Below are 19,029 nucleotides of genomic sequence, written 5' to 3' on the forward strand. Positions count from 1 at the left end.
GTTGGTGTTCATTGGTGCACATCATATAAACATTTTTAAAAAGTGTTTCTTATTGGACAGGTTCAGTTAGTCCCTCCCAGTTTGTTATCTGTCTTCAGTTTGGTGCCTAACGAATACAACCCAGGACTGTTCCTGATTCATAAGGTTGTGTTATAGTTCATGACCCCACGAAGACATACAAGATACAGATGGATTCTATACAGGTTATATGGAGAGTACACCATGTAAAAAAGGGAGCTGGGCCCATAGTCATAAAACCTCTGAGTAGGAGTGCTGACCTAGGATCAGATCTCCCCCCACCATCCATGTAATCTGACCTAGGATCAGATCTCCCCCCACCATCCATGTAATCTGACCTAGGATCAGATCTCCCCCCACCATCCATGTAATCTGACCTACGATCAGATCTCCCCCCACCATCCATGTAATCTGAGCTACGATCAGATCTCCCCCCACCATCCATGTAATCTGATCTATTACGTAACTGAACCTAGATCAGCCCTCCTTCTGAGGTTTTAAGACCGGATTTCTTAATGTGTCAGTTGTTCTCTGAAGAGGCGGGCTGGAGGCGGGGATACAAATGAGGAAACCAAGTGAGTTAGAGGCGGGGATACAAATGAGGAAACCAAGTGAGTTACTACTTCTTTATTTCTGATGTGCCTCAAGAAGGGGAACAGCCATAAAGACATTGGTCACAGGCCTTGAACAGAAGACATTCTGACATGTACTGCAATCATTATACAACTCAAATATATAACAGGTAAATGTATATACAGCGTGATCAATATTTACCGTCAGACTTTAATATCTACGAGATGATAGCAAAAATACGGGGAAAAAAGTTCAACATTTCAGCATGAATAATACACAGTTCAGTGTATGGACAGCGAAGCCCCCCATTCAGAGAGAGACGTAGAGCAGTACACAATGAAACAGAGCTCCTTTAAAGAAAAATAAACACACTAATTCATGTTCAATGATATATGGATCAATCAACTTCACAAGTGAAGAAACTGCCATAATTTAACAAAGATCTGAAATCTAAATCAGAGCATCATTTGATGCAGGTAAATGATGGAGAAACACATGATGCATTGTGGTCCATAGTTCAGCAGGTTGGGGGTCCAGTCCATTTCCAGTCCAGTCAATTCACAAAGCAAACCTAATTCCAAATGTTCCTGATTGAAGAGAACTGGAATTTCAGTGTACTTTCTGAATGGACTAGATTTGAACCCCAACGGTCAGTATCAAGTACATGTTGCAAGCATGCTGCATGGGATATGTCAAAGCCAGCTTTTGATCAAGTCATGATTGGGGTCAATTTGAATTGAAGTCAGTCAATTGAGGAAGTGAATTGTATTTAACATTGCTAATGTAAAAACTTGGAATAAATAACTTCTGCTTTTCAGTTTGAGAAATCATTGAAAATAGATAGTTTTTTTTTTTCATTTATTGTATTGGAATTTCAGTTGTCTTCCTGAATTGATGACTTCTAATTCACCTTGACCACAACCCCAGATCAAGTGTATCACGTGTTGCTGCATTAGGCAGTGTTGGCGTCCCTCTTCCCAATCTGGCAGTACAGGGTCATGGCGAAGGCCATTCCAAAGAGCTGAAACACAAAACAGGTACGTCACAACCCATTCACTACCAGGCTATAGCCCGGTCCCACATCAGTTTGTGGTGTCTAGCCTGGTTCCAGATCCATTTGTACAGTCTTGCCATGTCCATCTTAATGCCAATGAGAACAGCCATAAAGGAAGAGTTAGTGAAGATGAAACAGACCAGTACTGAACAGTGACTAGAACAATACAAATGTATTCCATGTATATGACTGGTACAGTACATAATATAATGTATTAGAGGCTTTGCTATGCATAATATATTAAGAGACTTTTATGTATAATATAATAATAGAGGCTTTGTTATGCATAATATAATGTATTAATAGAGGCTTTGTTATGCATAATATAGTGTATTAATAGAGGCTTTGTTATAGAGATTAAACTTTTGGATTCTTACCATCAAGACTGCGATACCAAATGCAATCCCCAGCGCGATGATTGCGTTCTTCTCCATGAAGGAAGTCACAAACTTGACACAAGGCTGCAGAGGACAAAGCAAACAGTCAACACTAGTGAACACCAGGTCAAGGTAATTGTACGAAGACGCTGCTTTGCGGTTCGTGGTTGTATCATCCTGGAACCCTCTATGGTTTCATGTGGCTGTAGATCAGTTCCCTGTACAGGTTCTGTTTATAGGAGTGTAGTGGAATGGTAATGTATGGTAGTGTAGTGGAATGTAGAGTAGTGGTAGTGTAGTGTAATGGTAATGTATAGTAGTGTAGTGTAATGTAGAGTAGTGGTAGTGTAGTGGAACGTAGAGTAGTGGTAGTGTGGTGTAATGGTAATGTATGGTAGTGTAGTGGAATGTAGAGTAGTGGTATGGTAATGTATGGTAGTGTAGTGGAATGTAGAGTAGTGGTAGTGTAGTGGAATGTAGAGTAGTGGTAGTGTAGAGTAGTGGAATGGTAATGTATGGTAGTGTAGTGGAATGTAGAGTAGCGGTAGTGTAGTGGAATGGTAATGTATGGTAGTGTGGTGGAATGTAGAGTAGCGGTAGTGTAGTGGAATGGTAATGTATGGTAGTGTAGTGGAATGTAGAGTAGTGGTAGTGTAGTGGAATGGTAATGTATGGTAGTGTAGTGGAATGTAGAGTAGCGGTAGTGTAGTGGAATGGTAATGTATGGTAGTGTAGTGGAATGTAGAGTAGTGGTATGGTAATGTATGGTAGTGTAGTGGAATGTAGAGTAGTGGTAGTGTAGTGGAATGTAGAGTAGTGGTATGTAGAGTAGTGGTAGTGTAGTGGAATGTAGAGTAGTGGTAATGTATGGTAGTGTAGTGTAATGGTAATGTATGGTAGTGTAGTGGAATGTAGAGTAGTGGTAGTGTAGTGGAATGTAGAGTAGTGGTAGTGTAGTGGAATGGTAAGGTATGGTAGAGTAGTGGAATGTAGAGTAGTGGTATGGTAATGTATGGTAGTGTAGTGGAATGTAGAGTAGTGGAATGGTAACGTATGGTAGTGTAGTGGAATGTAGAGTAGTGGTAATGTATGGTAGTGTAGTGTAATGGTAATGTATGGTAGTGTAGTGGAATGTAGAGTAGTGGTAGTGTAGTGGAATGTAGAGTAGTGGTAGTGTAGTGGTAATGTATGGTAGTGTAGTGTAGTGGTAATGTATGGTAGTGGAATGTAGAGTAGTGTAGTGTAATGTAACGTATGGTAGTGTAGTGTAATGGTAATGTATGGTAGTGTAGTGTAGTGGTAATGTAGTGTAGTGGTAATGTATGGTAGTGTAGTGGAATGTAGAGTAGTGGTAGTGTAGTGGAATGGTAATGTAGTGCAGCTGTAATGTAATGTGCGTTTATTGATGTGGCTTTACTTGGTATAAAAGGAAACCTTCCTTGAGTTTTCTAAATAGTATTTTATTAATAATATGTGATTGTCTGCTTACCGTTGAGTACACTTGGCGTCCATTTGCACTTTGGCACGCCTGAGCGGTGTCAACACAGTCACAAGAGCTGGGGACAGTGGAGCCCCAGTCAGAGGGTCCGTTGATCAGTCCACAGCACTTTGCCTGAAAAACAAAGGAGTTAGACCGCTGTCTCACCGACACAGGGGTTGTGTTCAGTAAAGGCACACTGTCATTGGTTGTGTTCAGTAAAGGCACACTGTCATTGGTTGTGTTCAGTAAAGGCACACTGTCATTGGTTGTGTTCAGTAAAGGCACACTGTCATTGGTTGTGTTCAGTAAAGGCACACTGTCCTTTTCCCGTTGCAAAATATTTCACTACAATCTGTTTAGGTAGCAGCCCATCTAACATTTAAAAAAAAAAGTTATTCAGTTAGTCGACAAAAATAACCCAATAACATTCGTAGCCGATTAGAACAATTAATCTGGACCCAACTAATTAAGTTAAACCAATAATTATTCATACATTCATGACAGGACCATCGATTACTGCGTCCCAAATTGCACCCCGTTCCCTTTGGAAACAAAGTAGGACCCTGTGGGTCCTGCTCAAAAGTAGTTCACTACAGGGAATTGATACCATCTGTGGCACATCCTATGTCCAGGTGATTCATCTTGGGACCTGTGAAACCACCACTTTTTTGGGGCGGCAGGTAGCCTGGGTGATAGAGCATTGGGCCAGCAACTGAAAGGTTGCTAGATTGAATCCCCGAGCTGACAAGGTAAAACAAAAATGTAATTCTGCTCCTGAACAAGGCAGTTAACCCTCTGCTCCTAGGCCGTCACTGTAAGTAAGAATTTGTTCTTAACTGTGTTATCATGGGTAATGCCATTGAGGAGTTTTGAATTGTGGGGTGGGGTTCAACTTCATTGGCTGATCCCTCCTGATGGCCCTGTTGGAGTCATGTCCAACTTGGTCATCAGGAGAGATCAAAGAATTTATTTAACTTGTGATGAAGTGTACTACTTCAAAACAGCGAGTACCTCAACGGCGTTGCCCGTGTGTTCACAGACACCATAATTAGACATGTAAAAAGAGAATCTATCATTCTCTGTGGTACCTCCACTTCCAGTTTCTGCAAGTCCGTTTGAACTTCAGGCTTCTGGTCCTTCAGTGGTAGCAGCTTCTCCAGAGTCTCCTTCACCCACACCTGAGACTGGAAGAGGCCATTTACAGTCATGGACCAGTAGGAGAGTCACACAAAGACATGAAACAGGTGTGGAACAGTAGGAGAGTCACACAAAGACACGAAACAGGTGTGGAACAGTAGGAGAGTCACACAAAGACACGAAACAGGTGTGGAACAGTAGGAGAGTCACACAAAGACATGAAACAGGTGTGGAAAGCATGTTTTATTACCACATTCAACAAGTGTCAAGGTACTGACGTCCCAACAGGTTAAGAGTTTCGGGCCAGGAACCAAGAGGTCGAAGGTTAGAATCCGAGCCGAATAAGGGACAAACTGTCGCTGTTCCTTTGCGCAAGGCACCCTAACTGCACCTGTAAGTCCCTCTGTATAAGAGCTTCTCGTAAATTAATCAAATATAAAAATCTGATCGCACCGAGTGGGTCATCACGGGTGATGACGTCCTCCTTACCTTCCCCTCACTAACAGTGGGTGTGTGAGACATGCCTCTGAGCACAGAATTCAATTCAACTTCTATTCCACGTTGGTTCAACGTAATTTCATTGACATGTGGAACCGCTGGTTCAACTAGTGACTGTTTCCTCCTTACCTTCTTCTCTCCGACAGCTCCCAGGATTCCGGCGATCAACAGGAGGATGAAGATGAGGAGCAGTCCGATGAAGAACTGAAACAAACCAATAACCGCGCGCACATGATATTTGTCCCATTAAGGCAATATCTGGATTTAACATTTTAATCTGATTTGGGGTTTTCCAAAACTGAAATGATACTCTGATCCTTCAGATAAGGATTTGGTAATCCAATATCACCTTTTAAAAATCAGGATTCAAATTTAGTGATGAGGCTAATTTTGATTCCGAAAAAAAAATAATTTACCCCATTTGTGTTACAGCCTGAACTCAAAATGGATTAAACATATCCCCCCTCACCCATTTATGCACAATAATATAAAAGGGATTTGCTCCATTTTAACTTTGACTTGTTTTCATTAAATGTAGTTCACTCATCTCTGTGTCCCTGTAATAGTGAAGTAGTAGCCCAATAGCAATTAGATGGTGAGGTGTGGGCCAATTCAAAGCACTGAAAATCTGGATTCTGTGATCTTGATATGTTGCCATCTGGATCAGATGATTGTGTGTGTAGGTACTTTTTCCACATTGTTCCATCTACATACAACACATCATAATGACAAAGCCAAAACAGGTTTAGCATTTTTATGCAAATTTATTTAAAAAACTGAAATCTTATTTACATAAGTATTCAGACCCTTTGTTACGAGACTCGAAATTGATCTCAGGTGTATCTTACTTACATTGATCATCCTTGATATGTTTCTACATCTTGAATGGAGTCCACCTGTGGTCAATTTAATTGGACATGATTTGGAAAGGAACACATCTGTCTATACAAAGTCCCAGGGTTGAACGTGCATGTCAGAGCAAAAACCAATCCGTGAGGTTCAAGGAGTTGTCCGTAGAGCACCGATATGGGATCGTGTCAAGGCACAGATACGGGGAAGGATAGCCCAAAAAATATTCTGTGGCATTGAACAGTGGCATCCATCATTCTTAAATGAAAGACGTTTGGAACCACCAAGACTCAACCTAGAGCTGGCCTCACGGCCAAACTGAGCAATAGGGGAAGGGGCTTGGTCAGTGAGGTGACCAAGAACCCGATGGTCACTCTGACAAAGCTCTAGAATTCCTCTGGAGATGGGAGAACCTTCCAGAATAACAATCTTTTCAGTACTCCACCAATCAGGCCTTCATGGTAGAGTGGCCAGACAGAAGCCACTCCTCAGTAAAAAGGCTTGGAGTTTGCTAGAAGGCACTTAAAGGACTCGGCCCATGAGAAAAATTATTGTGTGATGAAACCAAGATTTAATTCTTTGGTCTGAATGCCAAGCGTCATGTCTTGAGGAAATCTGGCACCATCCCTACGGTGAAGCGTGGTGGTGGCAGCATCATCATGCTGTGGGGACGTTTTTCAGTGGCAGGGACTGGGAGACAAGTCCGGAATGAGGGAAAGATGAAGGGAGCAAAGTACAGAGAGATACTTGATGAAAACATGCTCCAGAGCGCCCCTGAGCTCAGACTGGGGTGAAGGTTCACCTTCCAACAGGACAACGACCCTAAGCACACAGCCAACGCAGGAGTGGCTTCCGGACAAGTCTCAATGTCCTTGAGTGGCCGAGCCAGAGCCCGGACTTGAACCCGATCAAACATCTCTGGAGAGACCTGAAAATAGCTGTGCAGCAACGCTCCCCATTCAACCGGACAGATCTTGCGGGGATCTGCAGAGAAGAATGGGATAAACTCCCCAAATACAGGTGTGTCAAGCTTGTTGCATCATTCCCAACAAGACTCAAGTTTGTAATCGCTGCCAAAAGTGCTTCAACAAAGTACTGAGAAAAGGTCCTGAAGACTTATGTAACAGGGATTGTTTTTATTACATTATTACAACCTGTTTTTGCTTTGTCATTATGGGGTATTGTGATGTCATTATGGGGTAGTGTGTAGATTGAGGGGGAAAAGTTCATATTTTTGAATAAGGCTTTAACATGAAATGTGGAAAAAGTCAAGGTCTGAATACGAAGAAGAGACTGGTTTGGTTAGAACCTAGAACCGCTTCAGCGGTTGGCTATTGGGACAGCATTATCCTGTGCAGTGTACAATGTAACATTTTAAATGTAAATGTGAGGGTTGGCTATTGTAAGGGAGTGTGTGTTTCCCCCTCACCAGAATGAGCATGCATCGGTTTTCCTTAATGGCTCCACAGCAGCCCAGGAAGCCCAGTACCATGATGATGACGCCAACAGCTATCAGCAGGTCTACAAACGGCACTGCCTCATCCATTATCTGAGGGACGGGGACAGACAGTTAGTCATTTTACACGGAGATGTGTGCTGAATAGGTTTATGTTACGGGATGCATTTGTTTCAAGGTGTTATTTTTACTGTGTAAAGAGGGCTTTTGATGGTGTTGGCATTAATTTAGTGTCACACTGGATATTTCCTTACCACGTTTCCATTCTTGCTCACTTTGAGGTAGATGGAGACACCAAGAATAATGCAGCCACTGATCTGGAAAACAAAATGAGATGACATTTTTATCTAGAATCAACTTTAGAAAGTTGTGCGTTTCAATGTCCCTGGGATTGAAGGAACAGGTCTTGTTGCATACCAACTCAACATGAATGTGGATTCATTTAAAAGAATCACAACACACTGTCTACATCTAGTGGCAACTCTGAGGAACTACAGTTGAACCACCATCACAATGGAGGAGATACAGCATCATCCAGTCCCCACATGAGGATATCTTTCCTGGGTTAACAGTGGACTCTAGACCACATGGGAGAATCTCAATTGCATTAACTTGATTCCTCAGATCCTCTCCTCTTAAATACAGAGGGGAAAGGATGCGAGGAATCCAGGAAATTAAATAGAGATTCTCCTGTGGTGTCAGAACTGATAGTGACAGGTTACATACATTGAATATTTAATTTAAACACATTTTTTTTGCCAGTCAACACAACACCAGTAACTTGAAGCCATCGATGAATGATTTGTTTGAAAGCATTCCATACTCACAGTATGGGCCTGTGGACATGTAGACATCAGGTTAAATGTCAAGGCTATATGAATGAGATGAATGCTCATTATTTAGAGAGATTATATACACCATATACCCAAATTTAAGTTGAAGACATTCTGCGATGACTGGACTATGAATTTGGTAATTATTTTGGCTTTCAAAAAAGTTGAGATTCCCTTTTTTTTTAAAATTCTGATTGAGATTAACTCCAAATATGAGTCCCCACATCCACACAACCCCCCTTGTGGCCTGGAGTGGCATACCCATGCAGTAAAGGTTGTGACACCCTGACTTGCATCTCGTCATTCCCACAACCGTGCATCCAGTGACTCAAAAACACAGGAACCAGAAAACCTCAGCACTTAAGCTAAATGCAATGAGGGCTGTTTCCAAAATAAACACTGGGGTATAGTCTTCGACAAGAGAGTTACTGTAAAGTGTCATTTCAGCAAACAATGGCAACTTCTGTTCTTAAGCCAGGGACACTTTAAAATGAGCTTCTACACACTGTCAATATATTACACTATAACCTACAGTAGGTACAGTCATCTCTGGTTAAAATATTACACTATAACCTAGGTACAGTCATCTCTGGTGTAACGGTTTTCTAGTGGTGATGAAAGAGAGTCGGACCAAACTGCAGCGTGTCGATTGCGATCCATGTTTAATATACCAAAGAAACACGAACTTACAAAAAAACAATAAACAGTCATATCTGGTTAATATATTACACATAGGACACTAAGGACAATCAGACAAACAAAGAATATCTGTTTAATATGGTTCCCAATTAGCACTGATTGAGAACCTACAGCCATAGACCTTGCTAGACAACCCATTAAGCTACAATCCCAATACCACCACCAAAACCCCAAGTCATGCCACACCCTGGCCTTTAAAAATAAACACAAAATACTTTGACCAGGGCGTGACATCTGGTTAAAATATTACACTATAACCTAGGTACAGTCATCTCTGGTTAATATATTACACTATAACCTACAGTAGGTACAGTCATCTGGTCAAATACATGGAGTGGTAAGACAACTTGGGGAAATGCAATGAACAGTTACATCCCTCTGATAAAGGGAGTTCGATTTCTGGGACGTGTAAATAGACCACATTACAAATAACAGAAGGCAGGGCAGGTATCAGTTCCCCCTTATGCTTTTCCTATCAGATTGTTGCTAAGCAACTCAAGACAAAAAAACCTCGCAAAGCTTTTGTTGTTTTCTTGAGATAAAGACCCGGTCCCCTTGCCAAGACTGGACAGGCAGAAAGCACGAGTCTTTGACAAAGAACAGGTTGTGAGCAGATCCTTGCTATTGTCTGGTCATTCACTGGCCCTGACATCATCCCAAATGGTATCTGATTACCCATTGGCCCAGAGGAGTATGCTTCCAATCAAGATCAAGGAGTTAAACCAGCTAACTGGCCTGAATATCATCCCAAATGGAATCTGATTAGAGACGGTCTAATGGCCTCATCCACACATCTAGGTTTAGCTTTCTTAACATTAAGTAAAACAGAAAAAATAAATCTGTTGTTTCTCAAAGTTATCAGGCTAACTCATTGATCCTGCTTTGTAGTATACCCCTCTGATCAACAGTAGTGCACTATCCTAGGGAACCCTAGGGTTCCATTTGGGACACCTAATAGTAATTGCACCTGTCCACAAAGGTCAGGTGACACCTTATACCTCAGACTGGATACCCTTTGTTTGTAAACCAACACAAAACATACCTGGCGAGCCAAGCGTTCAGTTATTGCAGTGAGGCAAAATTGGCTGCCTGAAAATATCACAAGTCTAAACCATAGAGTACAGTTATGTCTAGATACAGTGGGGCAAAAAGTATTTAGTCAGCCACCAATTGTGCAAGTTCTCCCACTTAAAAATATGAGGCCTGTAATGTTCATCATAGGTCCACTTCAACTATGACAGACAAAATTAGAAGAAAAAAAATCCAGAAAATCACATTGTAGGATTTTTAATGAATTTATTTGCAAATTATGGTGGAAAATAAGTATTTGGTCAATAACAAAAGTTTCTCAATACTTTGTTATATACCCTTTGTTGGCAATGACAGAGGTCAAACGTTTTCTGTAAGTCTTCACAAGGTTTTCACACACTGTTGCTGGTATTTTGGCCCATTCCTCCATGCAGATTTCCTCTAGAGCAGTGATGTTTTGGGGCTGTTGCTGGGCAACACGGACTTTCAACTACCTCCAAAGATTTTCTATGGGGTTGAGATCTGGAGACTGGCTAGGCCACTCCAGGACCTTGGAATGATTCTTACGAAGCCACTCCTTTGTTGCCCGGGCGGTGTGTTTGGGATCATTGTCATGCTGAAAGACCCATCCATGTTTCATCTTCAATGCCCTTGCTGATGGAAGGTTTTCACTCAAAATCTCACGATACATGGCCCCATTCATTCTTTCCTTTACACAGATTAGTCGTCCTGGTCCCTTTGTAGAAAAACAGCCCCAAAGCATGATGTTCCCACCCCCATGCTTAACAGTAGGTATGGTGTTCTTTGGACGCAACTCAGCATTCTTTGTCCTCCAAACACAAGTTGAGTTACCAAAAAGTTATATTTTGGTTTCATCTGACCATATGACATTCTCCCAATCTTCTTCTGGATCATCCAAATGCTCTCTAGCAAACTTCAGACAGGTCTGGACATGTACTGGCTTAAGCAGGGGGACACGTCTGGCACTGCAGGATTTGAGTCCCTGGCGGCGTAGTGTGTTACTGATGGTAGGCTTTGTTACTTTGGTCCCAGCTCTCTGCAGGTCATTCACTAGGTCCCCCCGTGTGGTTCTGGGATTTTTGCTCACAATTCTTGTGATCATTTTGACCCCACGGGGTGAGATCTTGCGTGGAGCCCCAGATCGAGGGAGATTATCAGTGGTCTTGTATGTCTTCCATTTCCTAATAATTGCTCCCACAGTTGATTTCTTCAAACCAAGCTGTTTACCTATTGCAGATTCAGTCTTCCCAGCCTGGTGTAGGTCTACAATTTTGTTTCTGGTGTCCTTTGACTTCTCTTTGGTCTTGGCCATAGTGGAGTTTGGAGTGTGACTGTTTGAGGTTGTGGACAGTGTCTTATACTGATAACAAGTTCAAACAGGTGCCATTAATACAGGTAACGAGTGGAGGACAGAGGAGCCTCTTAAAGAAGTTACAGATCTGTGAGAGCCAGAAATCTTGCTTGTTTGTAGGTGACCAAATACTTATTTTCCACCATAATTTGCAAATAAATTCATAAAATGTGATTTTCTGGATTTCTTTTCCTCTCATTTTGTCTGTCATAGTTTAAGTGTACCTATGATGAAAATTACAGGCCTCTCATGTTTTTAAATGGGAGAACTTGCACAATTGGTGGCTGACTAAATACTCTTTTGCCCCACTGTACATGACGAGTGGTATGCTCAACTAAGGAACACTGAGCAACACGGCTTTCCATTCTAGAGCGGCACAAGTGTTCCATTTTAAAAGACACTTCTGCAATAACATTCTGGCACCATCTCCTACATCAGTCATATAGAAGCTGAAGGAGTTCAAACCACACTAAACACTGTGCCTGGTGACATTTAGCCAGATATCTGGATTGTATTCATTACACACCAAACGGAAGAAAACTGACCAAATCAGGGAGGGGTAGAGGCTGGTCCATTGAGAAACATTCATTTGTATTTATTTATTTTTAGCTATGGAGTGCACTAATGAATACGACCCTGCTTTAACTGTGGGAGCTGAGAAGGTTTGTTATGCTATCGTCGCAAAGACAACATCTTCCAGAATCAATGGAGGTAGAATTAGTTCTTCCCCTTCCCAGTCACCCCAGAGTGAGAACCAGTTAAGGCAGTACTGGCACATTGTAGAACAGTGACTAAGTGATTAAGTGACACTTGCACCATTGTCTTCTATCCAACAACTAAGGGTCAGAGGTAATAGTCGTAGCCCAGTCCTCCAATACCACCAGTTAAGTTAATGAGACCAGGGGTAAACACAGATTAATATGGGACTGTACTGAAACACGTCCTCAGGCCTAATGCAAACACAGATTAATATGGGACTGTACTGAAACATGTCCTCAGGCCTAATGCAAACACAGATTAATATGGGACTGAAACATGTCCTCAGGCCTAATGCAAACACAGATTAATAACTGTCCTCAGGCCTAATGCAAACACGTCCTCAGGCCTAATGCAAACACAGATTAATATGGGACTGAAACCTGTCCTCAGGCCTAATGCAAACACACTGAAACATCAGGCCTAACGCAAACACAGATTAATATGGGACTGAAACATGTCCTCAGGCCTAATGCAAACACAGATTAATATGGGACTGTACTGAAACACGTCCTCAGGCCTAATGCAAACACAGATTAATATGGGACTGAAACATGTCCTCAGGCCTAATGCAAACACAGATTAATATGGGACTGAAACATGTCCTCAGGCCTAATGCAAACACAGATTAATATGGGACTGAAACATGTCCTCAGGCCTAATGCAAACACAGATTAATATGGGACTGAAACATGTCCTCAGGCCTAATGCAAACAGTTGAAGTCAGAAGTTCTTAACCAAATACATTTAAACTCAGTTTCACAATTCCTTACATTTAATCCTAGTAAAAAATTCATTGTTTTAGGATCACCACGTTATTTTAAGAATGTGAAATATCAGAATATGAGAAACATTTATTTCAGCTTTTATTAATTTCATCACATTCCCAGTTGGTCAGAAGTTTACATGCTACCAAATACTAATTGAGTGGATTGCCATTAAATTGTTTAACTTGGTTCAAATGTGTCGGGTAGCCTTCCACAAGCCTTCCACAATAAGTTGGGTGAATTTTGGCCCATTCCTCCTGACAGAGCTGGTGTAACAGTTTGTAGGCCTCCTTGCTCGCACATGCTTTTTCAGTTCTGCCCACAAATTATATGAAGGATTGAGGTCAGGGTGTTGTGATGGCCACTCCAATACCTTGACTGTTGTCCTTAAGCCATTTTGCCACAACTCTGGAAGTATGCTTGGGGTCATTGTCCATTTGGAAGACCCATTTGCGACCAAGATTTAACTTCCTGACTGATGTCTTGAGATGTTGCTTCAATATATCCACATAATATTCCATCCTCATGATGCCATCTATTTTGTGAAGTGCACCAGTCCCTCCTGCAGCAATGCACCCCCACAACATGCTGCCACCCCCGTGCTTCACAGTTGGGATGGTGTTCTTCGGCTTGCAAGCCTCCCCCTTGTTCCTCCAAACATAACGATGGTCATTATGGCCAAACAGTTCTATTTTTGTTTCATCAGACCAGAGGACATTTCTCCAAAAAGTACGATCTTTGTCCCCATGTGGAGTTCCAATCCGTAGTCTGGCTTTATGGCGGTTTTGGAGCAGTGGCTTCTTCCTTGCTAAGTGGCCTTTCAGGTTATGTCGATAAAGGACACGTTTTACTGTGGATATAGATACTCATGTAACTGTTTCCTCCAGCATCTTCACAAGGTCCTTTGCTGTTGTACTGGGATTGATTTGCACCAAAGTACGTTTATCTCTAGGAGACAGAACACGTCTCCTTCCTGAGCGGTATGACGGCTGCGTGGTCCCATGGTGTTTATACTTGCATACTATTGTTTGTACAGATGAATGTGGTGCCTTCAGGCTTTTGGAAATTGCTCCCAAAGATGAACCAGACTTGTGGATGTCTACAAAAAAACATTGAGGTCTTGGCTGATTTCTTTTGATTTTCCCATGATATCAAGCAAAGAGGCACTGAGTTTGAAGGTAGGCCTTGAAATACATCCACAGGTACACCTCCAATGGACTCAAATGATGTCAATTAGCCTATCAGAAGCTTCTAAAGACATGACATAATTCTGAAATTTTCCAAGCTGTTTAAAGGCACAGTCAACTTAGTGTATGTAAACTTCTGACCCACTGGAATTGCGATATCAAATCAAAATCAAATCAAATTTATTTATATAGCCCTTCGTACATCAGCTGATATCTCAAAGTGCTGTACAGAAACCCAGCCTAAAACCCCAAACAGCAAGCAATGCAGGTGTAGAAGCACGGTGGCTAGGAAAAACTCCCTAGAAAGAAAGATAGTGAATTATAAGTGAAATAATCTGTCTTTGTGGAGTGGTTGAAAAGCGAGTTTTAATGACTCCACTCTAAGTGCATGTAAACTTCCGGAATTCAACTGTACATAGTGCTGTAACCTGCGAGTCTCTACAGTGCTGCAACTCTCCAACCTGTTATACTACATTAGTGATGAACCTCTCCAACCTGTCCTGCTACATTACAGTGTTGTACTGTACTGTACCCACTACAGGTTAGCACCTCTTCACCCCATAACAAAAGTGTTTAGCTGCTAACACCACATGACTTTAATACACTTTCCACTACCCCATCTAGGCAACCCCTAGGCTACTGAACATAGATATGTACACAGATATGAACACAGATATGTACAGGACATTCCAGAGAAAGAATAGTATAACAAAAGATAACAGCTCTAGAAAAAGTGACATCATTGTATATTTTATTTATTCATCCAATCAGCTCCAGCCTTTCATCTCATCACCTAGATGGAGTGTTGTGACATATTGCTTAGGCTCCATATCTATCCAATCTTTAAGAGCTCCACTAAATACCTGGGGGGGACAGAATTAGAACTATGGTTTCTGGTTTGTTTAAGGTTCGGTAAACATACGCAAAAACTCAGGACAAGTCCTGGCAACAGGCTAAGGACAGATAAACAGGAAGCACTACACTTAGTGATATTTTCCACATCAACAGTAGTAGAATATTGTATGTCCTACGTTGCCTGTCCAGGCTATGGTTGGGAGACTAGTTTAAGAAGAAGTTTGACAAAACATACAGAGAAAAGCACTTGGCTGTAGGGTTTCTTTCTACACACAGATTAAATCACCATGTCACATCTTCTAAAACAACTACTTGTAAAAACTCAGGACAGAGACCAATGACAAAGTGATTGTTATAATTCTTTGAAGCGTTTAGATCGGAGAAGTGCATCTATACATTATCCTGCTATGACCTGGCTATAACCTCCCTCTGGTCGGGCTGAGAAGTGCATCTATACATTATCCTGCTATGACCTGGCTATAACCTCCCTCTGGTCGGGCTGAGAAGTGCATCTATACATTATCCTGCTATGACCTGGCTATAACCTCCCTCTGGTCGGGCTGAGAAGTGCATCTATACATTATCCTGCTATGACCTGGCTATAACTTCCCTCTGGTCAGGCTGAGAAGTGCATCTATACATTATCCTGCTATGACCTGGCTATAACCTCCCTCTGGTCGGGCTGAGAAGTGCATCTATACATTATCCTGCTATGACCTGGCTATAACCTCCCTCTGGTCGGGCTGAGAAGTGCATCTATACATTATCCTGCTATGACCTGGCTATAACCTCCCTCTGGTCGGGCTGAGAAGTGCATCTATACATTATCCTGCTATGACCTGGCTATAACCTCCCTCTGGTCGGGCTGAGAAGTGCATCTATACATTATCCTGCTATGACCTGGCTATAACCTCCCTCTGGTCGGGCTGAGAAGTGCATCTATACATTATCCTGCTAACCTCCCTCTGGTCGGGCTGAGAAGTGCATCTATACATTATCCTGCTATGACCTGGCTATAACCTCCCTCTGGTCAGGCTGAGAAGTGCATCTATACATTATCCTGCTATGACCTGGCTATAACCTCCCTCTGGTCAGGCTGAGAAGTGCATCTATACATTATCCTGCTATGACCTGGCTATAACCTCCCTCTGGTCGGGCTGAGAAAGTGGCTAAATGGAATTATCATTGATTTGATAATGTCTTTAGGAAGATGGAAAAAGCCAGTGTGGCTCTATGGAACAGAAACCATACGAAGGAGGGAGTGGTCAGTGTTTGTCTAAGGCTCTATGGAGCAGAAACCATAGGAAGGAGGGAGTGGTCAGTGTTTGTCTAAGGCTCTATGGAGCAGAAACCATACGAAGGAGGGAGTGGTCAGTGTTTGTCTAAGGCTCTATGGAACAGAAACCATACGAAGGAGGGAGTGGTCAGTGTTTGTCTAAGGCTCTATGGAACAGAAACCATAGGAAGGAGGGAGTGGTCAGTGTTTGTCTAAGGCTCTATGGAGCAGAAACCATACGAAGGAGGGAGTGGTCAGTGTTTGTCTAAGGCTTCATGAATGTTAGTCATGTGATGTTCACACATTGTTTCCATAGAAATTTGAACGTCATCTCATTTCCATTGCAGACATGTAAACAGAGTTTCAAATGTATTACTGTGTGTACTAGGCTACTAGTTGATCACTAAACAAACAAACACATCACTATACACACACACACACACACACAAACCAATGGAGAACACTATAGTTCAAGTAAAGAATGTAGGTTAATAGGACTCACCCAGAACAGTAGATTGAAGAGAAAGAGCGAGTACTTGATACACTTATTCACAGCCATCTTCTAACCTTCCAACAGACAGGAAAGACGTGATGTGACAGGCCAATGTTAAGTTAATCCCTATTCCTCTGTTCCAGACCCACCCTGGTGTTGCAGGTGTGTGTGTGTGTGTGAGAGAGAGGGTTCTTTCACAAGCCCGTATTTAAAAGCTGTGGGTGTGGTTACTGACTACTCAGTCCAGTCCAGGCTACAACAGTCTCCTCTGAAAACCTGACCCTCAATCTTCTAGATAGTGAAACCCCTCTGTTTGTAGTTAAATAAAGTTAGACTAGTTCAAGCAGGTCTGACTCTCGCTTGAGAGGCACAATTTACTCAGAGTGAAACAGTGGCAGACTGATCGCCAAAACATAGACAATGCAAACTACAACGACACCAGCTATATCCTGGGTAAAGAGTTTGTTTGATGCCCTGAATATGCTTTCTGTATGGTCCTCATCACCTGCCTTTCTGAAGAACAATAGGCTGTTTTCCTTCATTAGATTGATTGGGAAGTCCTGGTGTTAAGGGCTTGATTTGGCAATGGGACCAATTCCAAATCAACCTCTAGCACCTAGGCCAGGGGTGTTCAACTCATAGCATGGAGGTCCTCCTGTCTGCTGATTTTAGTTTTTTCCTTTCAATTAAGACCTAGACAACCAGGTGAGGATAGTTCCTTACTAATTAGTGTCCTTAATTCATCAATCAAGTACAAGGGAGGAGTGAAAAACCACAGACACTCAGCCCTTCGTCGAATGAGTTTGACACGTGACCTAGGCCCGCTTGGATATTTTACATGATCAAATGGGTGGAGGCAAAAATATGTTAATTGCTTCACCTTGCCTTATGATAGGCTGGGTTGAGTTTTCACCATTTTGCTTACAGGAGTGGCTAGGGAGTAGGCGATAGTCGTCGGTTTGGAATTCAGACAATCTCTCAAAGTTCTCTGCTGGCTCGTTCATCAGTGTAATCAGCCAGTAACAATTATCATCTGAGTCCAATTAACTAATTACACCTACTGCCAATGAACTACATTACCAAGGCTCGCATGCTGTACCTACTGCCAAAGAACTACATTATCAAGGCTCACAAGCTGTACCTACTGCCAATGAACTACATTATCAAGGCTCACAAGCTGTACCTACTGCCAATGAACTACATTATCAAGGCTCACAAGCTGTACCTACTGCTGATGAACTACATTATTAAGGCTCACAAGCTGTACCTACTGCCAATGAACTACATTATCAAGGCTAACAAGCTGTACCTACTGCCAATGAACTACATTATCAAGGCTAACAAGCTGTACCTACTGCTAATGAACTACATTATCAAGGCTCACAAGCTGTACCTACTGCTGATGAACTACATTATTAAGGCTCACAAGCTGTACCTACTGCTAATGAACTACATTATCAAGGCTCACAAGCTGTACCTACTGCCAATGAACTACATTATCAAGGCTAACAAGCAGCTGTAACTGCCGATGAACTACATTATCAAGGCTAACAAGCTGTACCTACTGCTGATGAACTACATTATCAAGGCTCACAAGCTGTACCTACTGCTGATTAACTACATTATCAAGGCTCACAAGCTGTACCTACTGCCAATGATCTACATTATCAAGGCTCACAAGCTGTACCTACTGCCGATTAACTACATTATCAAGGCTAACAAGCTGTACCTACTGCCAATGAACTACATCATCAAGGCTCACAAGCTGTACCTACTGCCAATTAACTACATTATCAAGGCTCACAAACTGTACCTACTGCCAATTAACTACATTATCAAGGCTCACAAGCTGTACCTACTGCCAATGAACTACATCATCAAGGCTCACAAGCTGTACCTACTGCCAATTAACTACATTATCAAGGCTCACACAACTGTACCTACTGTACCAATTAACTACATTATCAAGGCTCACAAGCTGTACCTACTGCCAATGAACTACATTATCAAGGCTAACAAGCTGTACCTACTGCTAATGAACTACATTATCAAGGCTCACAAGCTGTACCTACTCCCAATGAACTACATTATCAGGTTCACAAGCTGTACCTACTGCTAATGAACTACATTATCAAGGCTCACAAGCTGTACCTACTGCTGATGAACTACATTATCAAGGCTCACAAGCTGTACCTACTGCTAATGAACTACATTATCAAGGCTCACAAGCTGTACCTACTGCCAATGAACTACATTATCAAGGTTCACAAGCTGTACCTACTGCTAATGAACTACATTATCAAGGCTCACAAGCTGTACC

General features: G+C 42.1%; 1 protein-coding gene across 1 annotated transcript; it reads right to left on the reverse strand.

The window, feature by feature from the left end:
• Window positions 1-630: 630 nt before the first annotated feature.
• Window positions 631-17,186, reverse strand: LOC112249880 (tetraspanin-8). The gene is made up of 8 exons (XM_042316681.1): window positions 16,719-17,186; window positions 7,697-7,759; window positions 7,416-7,535; window positions 5,267-5,341; window positions 4,591-4,686; window positions 3,512-3,634; window positions 2,023-2,106; window positions 631-1,612 (listed from the first exon to the last, which is right to left on the reverse strand). Exons 1-8 carry the CDS (start codon window positions 16,773-16,775, stop codon window positions 1,544-1,546), a joined length of 687 nt encoding a protein of 228 aa, XP_042172615.1. The 5' UTR covers window positions 16,776-17,186; the 3' UTR covers window positions 631-1,543.
• Between the last annotated feature and the right edge of the window lie 1,843 nt (window positions 17,187-19,029).

This window comes from Oncorhynchus tshawytscha, unplaced genomic scaffold (assembly GCF_018296145.1).
Source record: "Oncorhynchus tshawytscha isolate Ot180627B unplaced genomic scaffold, Otsh_v2.0 Un_scaffold_4092_pilon_pilon, whole genome shotgun sequence".
Taxonomy (NCBI): Eukaryota; Metazoa; Chordata; class Actinopteri; order Salmoniformes; family Salmonidae; genus Oncorhynchus; species Oncorhynchus tshawytscha.

What these genes read in the sequence shown, in the direction of transcription:
- LOC112249880 (XM_042316681.1), bottom strand. Translation starts at nt 16,775, where the DNA reads ATGGCTGTGAATAAGTGTATCAAGTACTCGCTCTTTCTCTTCAATCTA. An exon ending in TGCAGAAACTGGAAGTGGAG is followed by an intron (nt 3,635 to 4,590) that starts GTACCACAGAGA and finishes TTTGTTTTTCAG; the next exon opens with GCAAAGTGCTGTGGACTGAT. An exon ending in GACGCCAAGTGTACTCAACG is followed by an intron (nt 2,107 to 3,511) that starts GTAAGCAGACAA and finishes TGTCCTCTGCAG; the next exon opens with CCTTGTGTCAAGTTTGTGAC.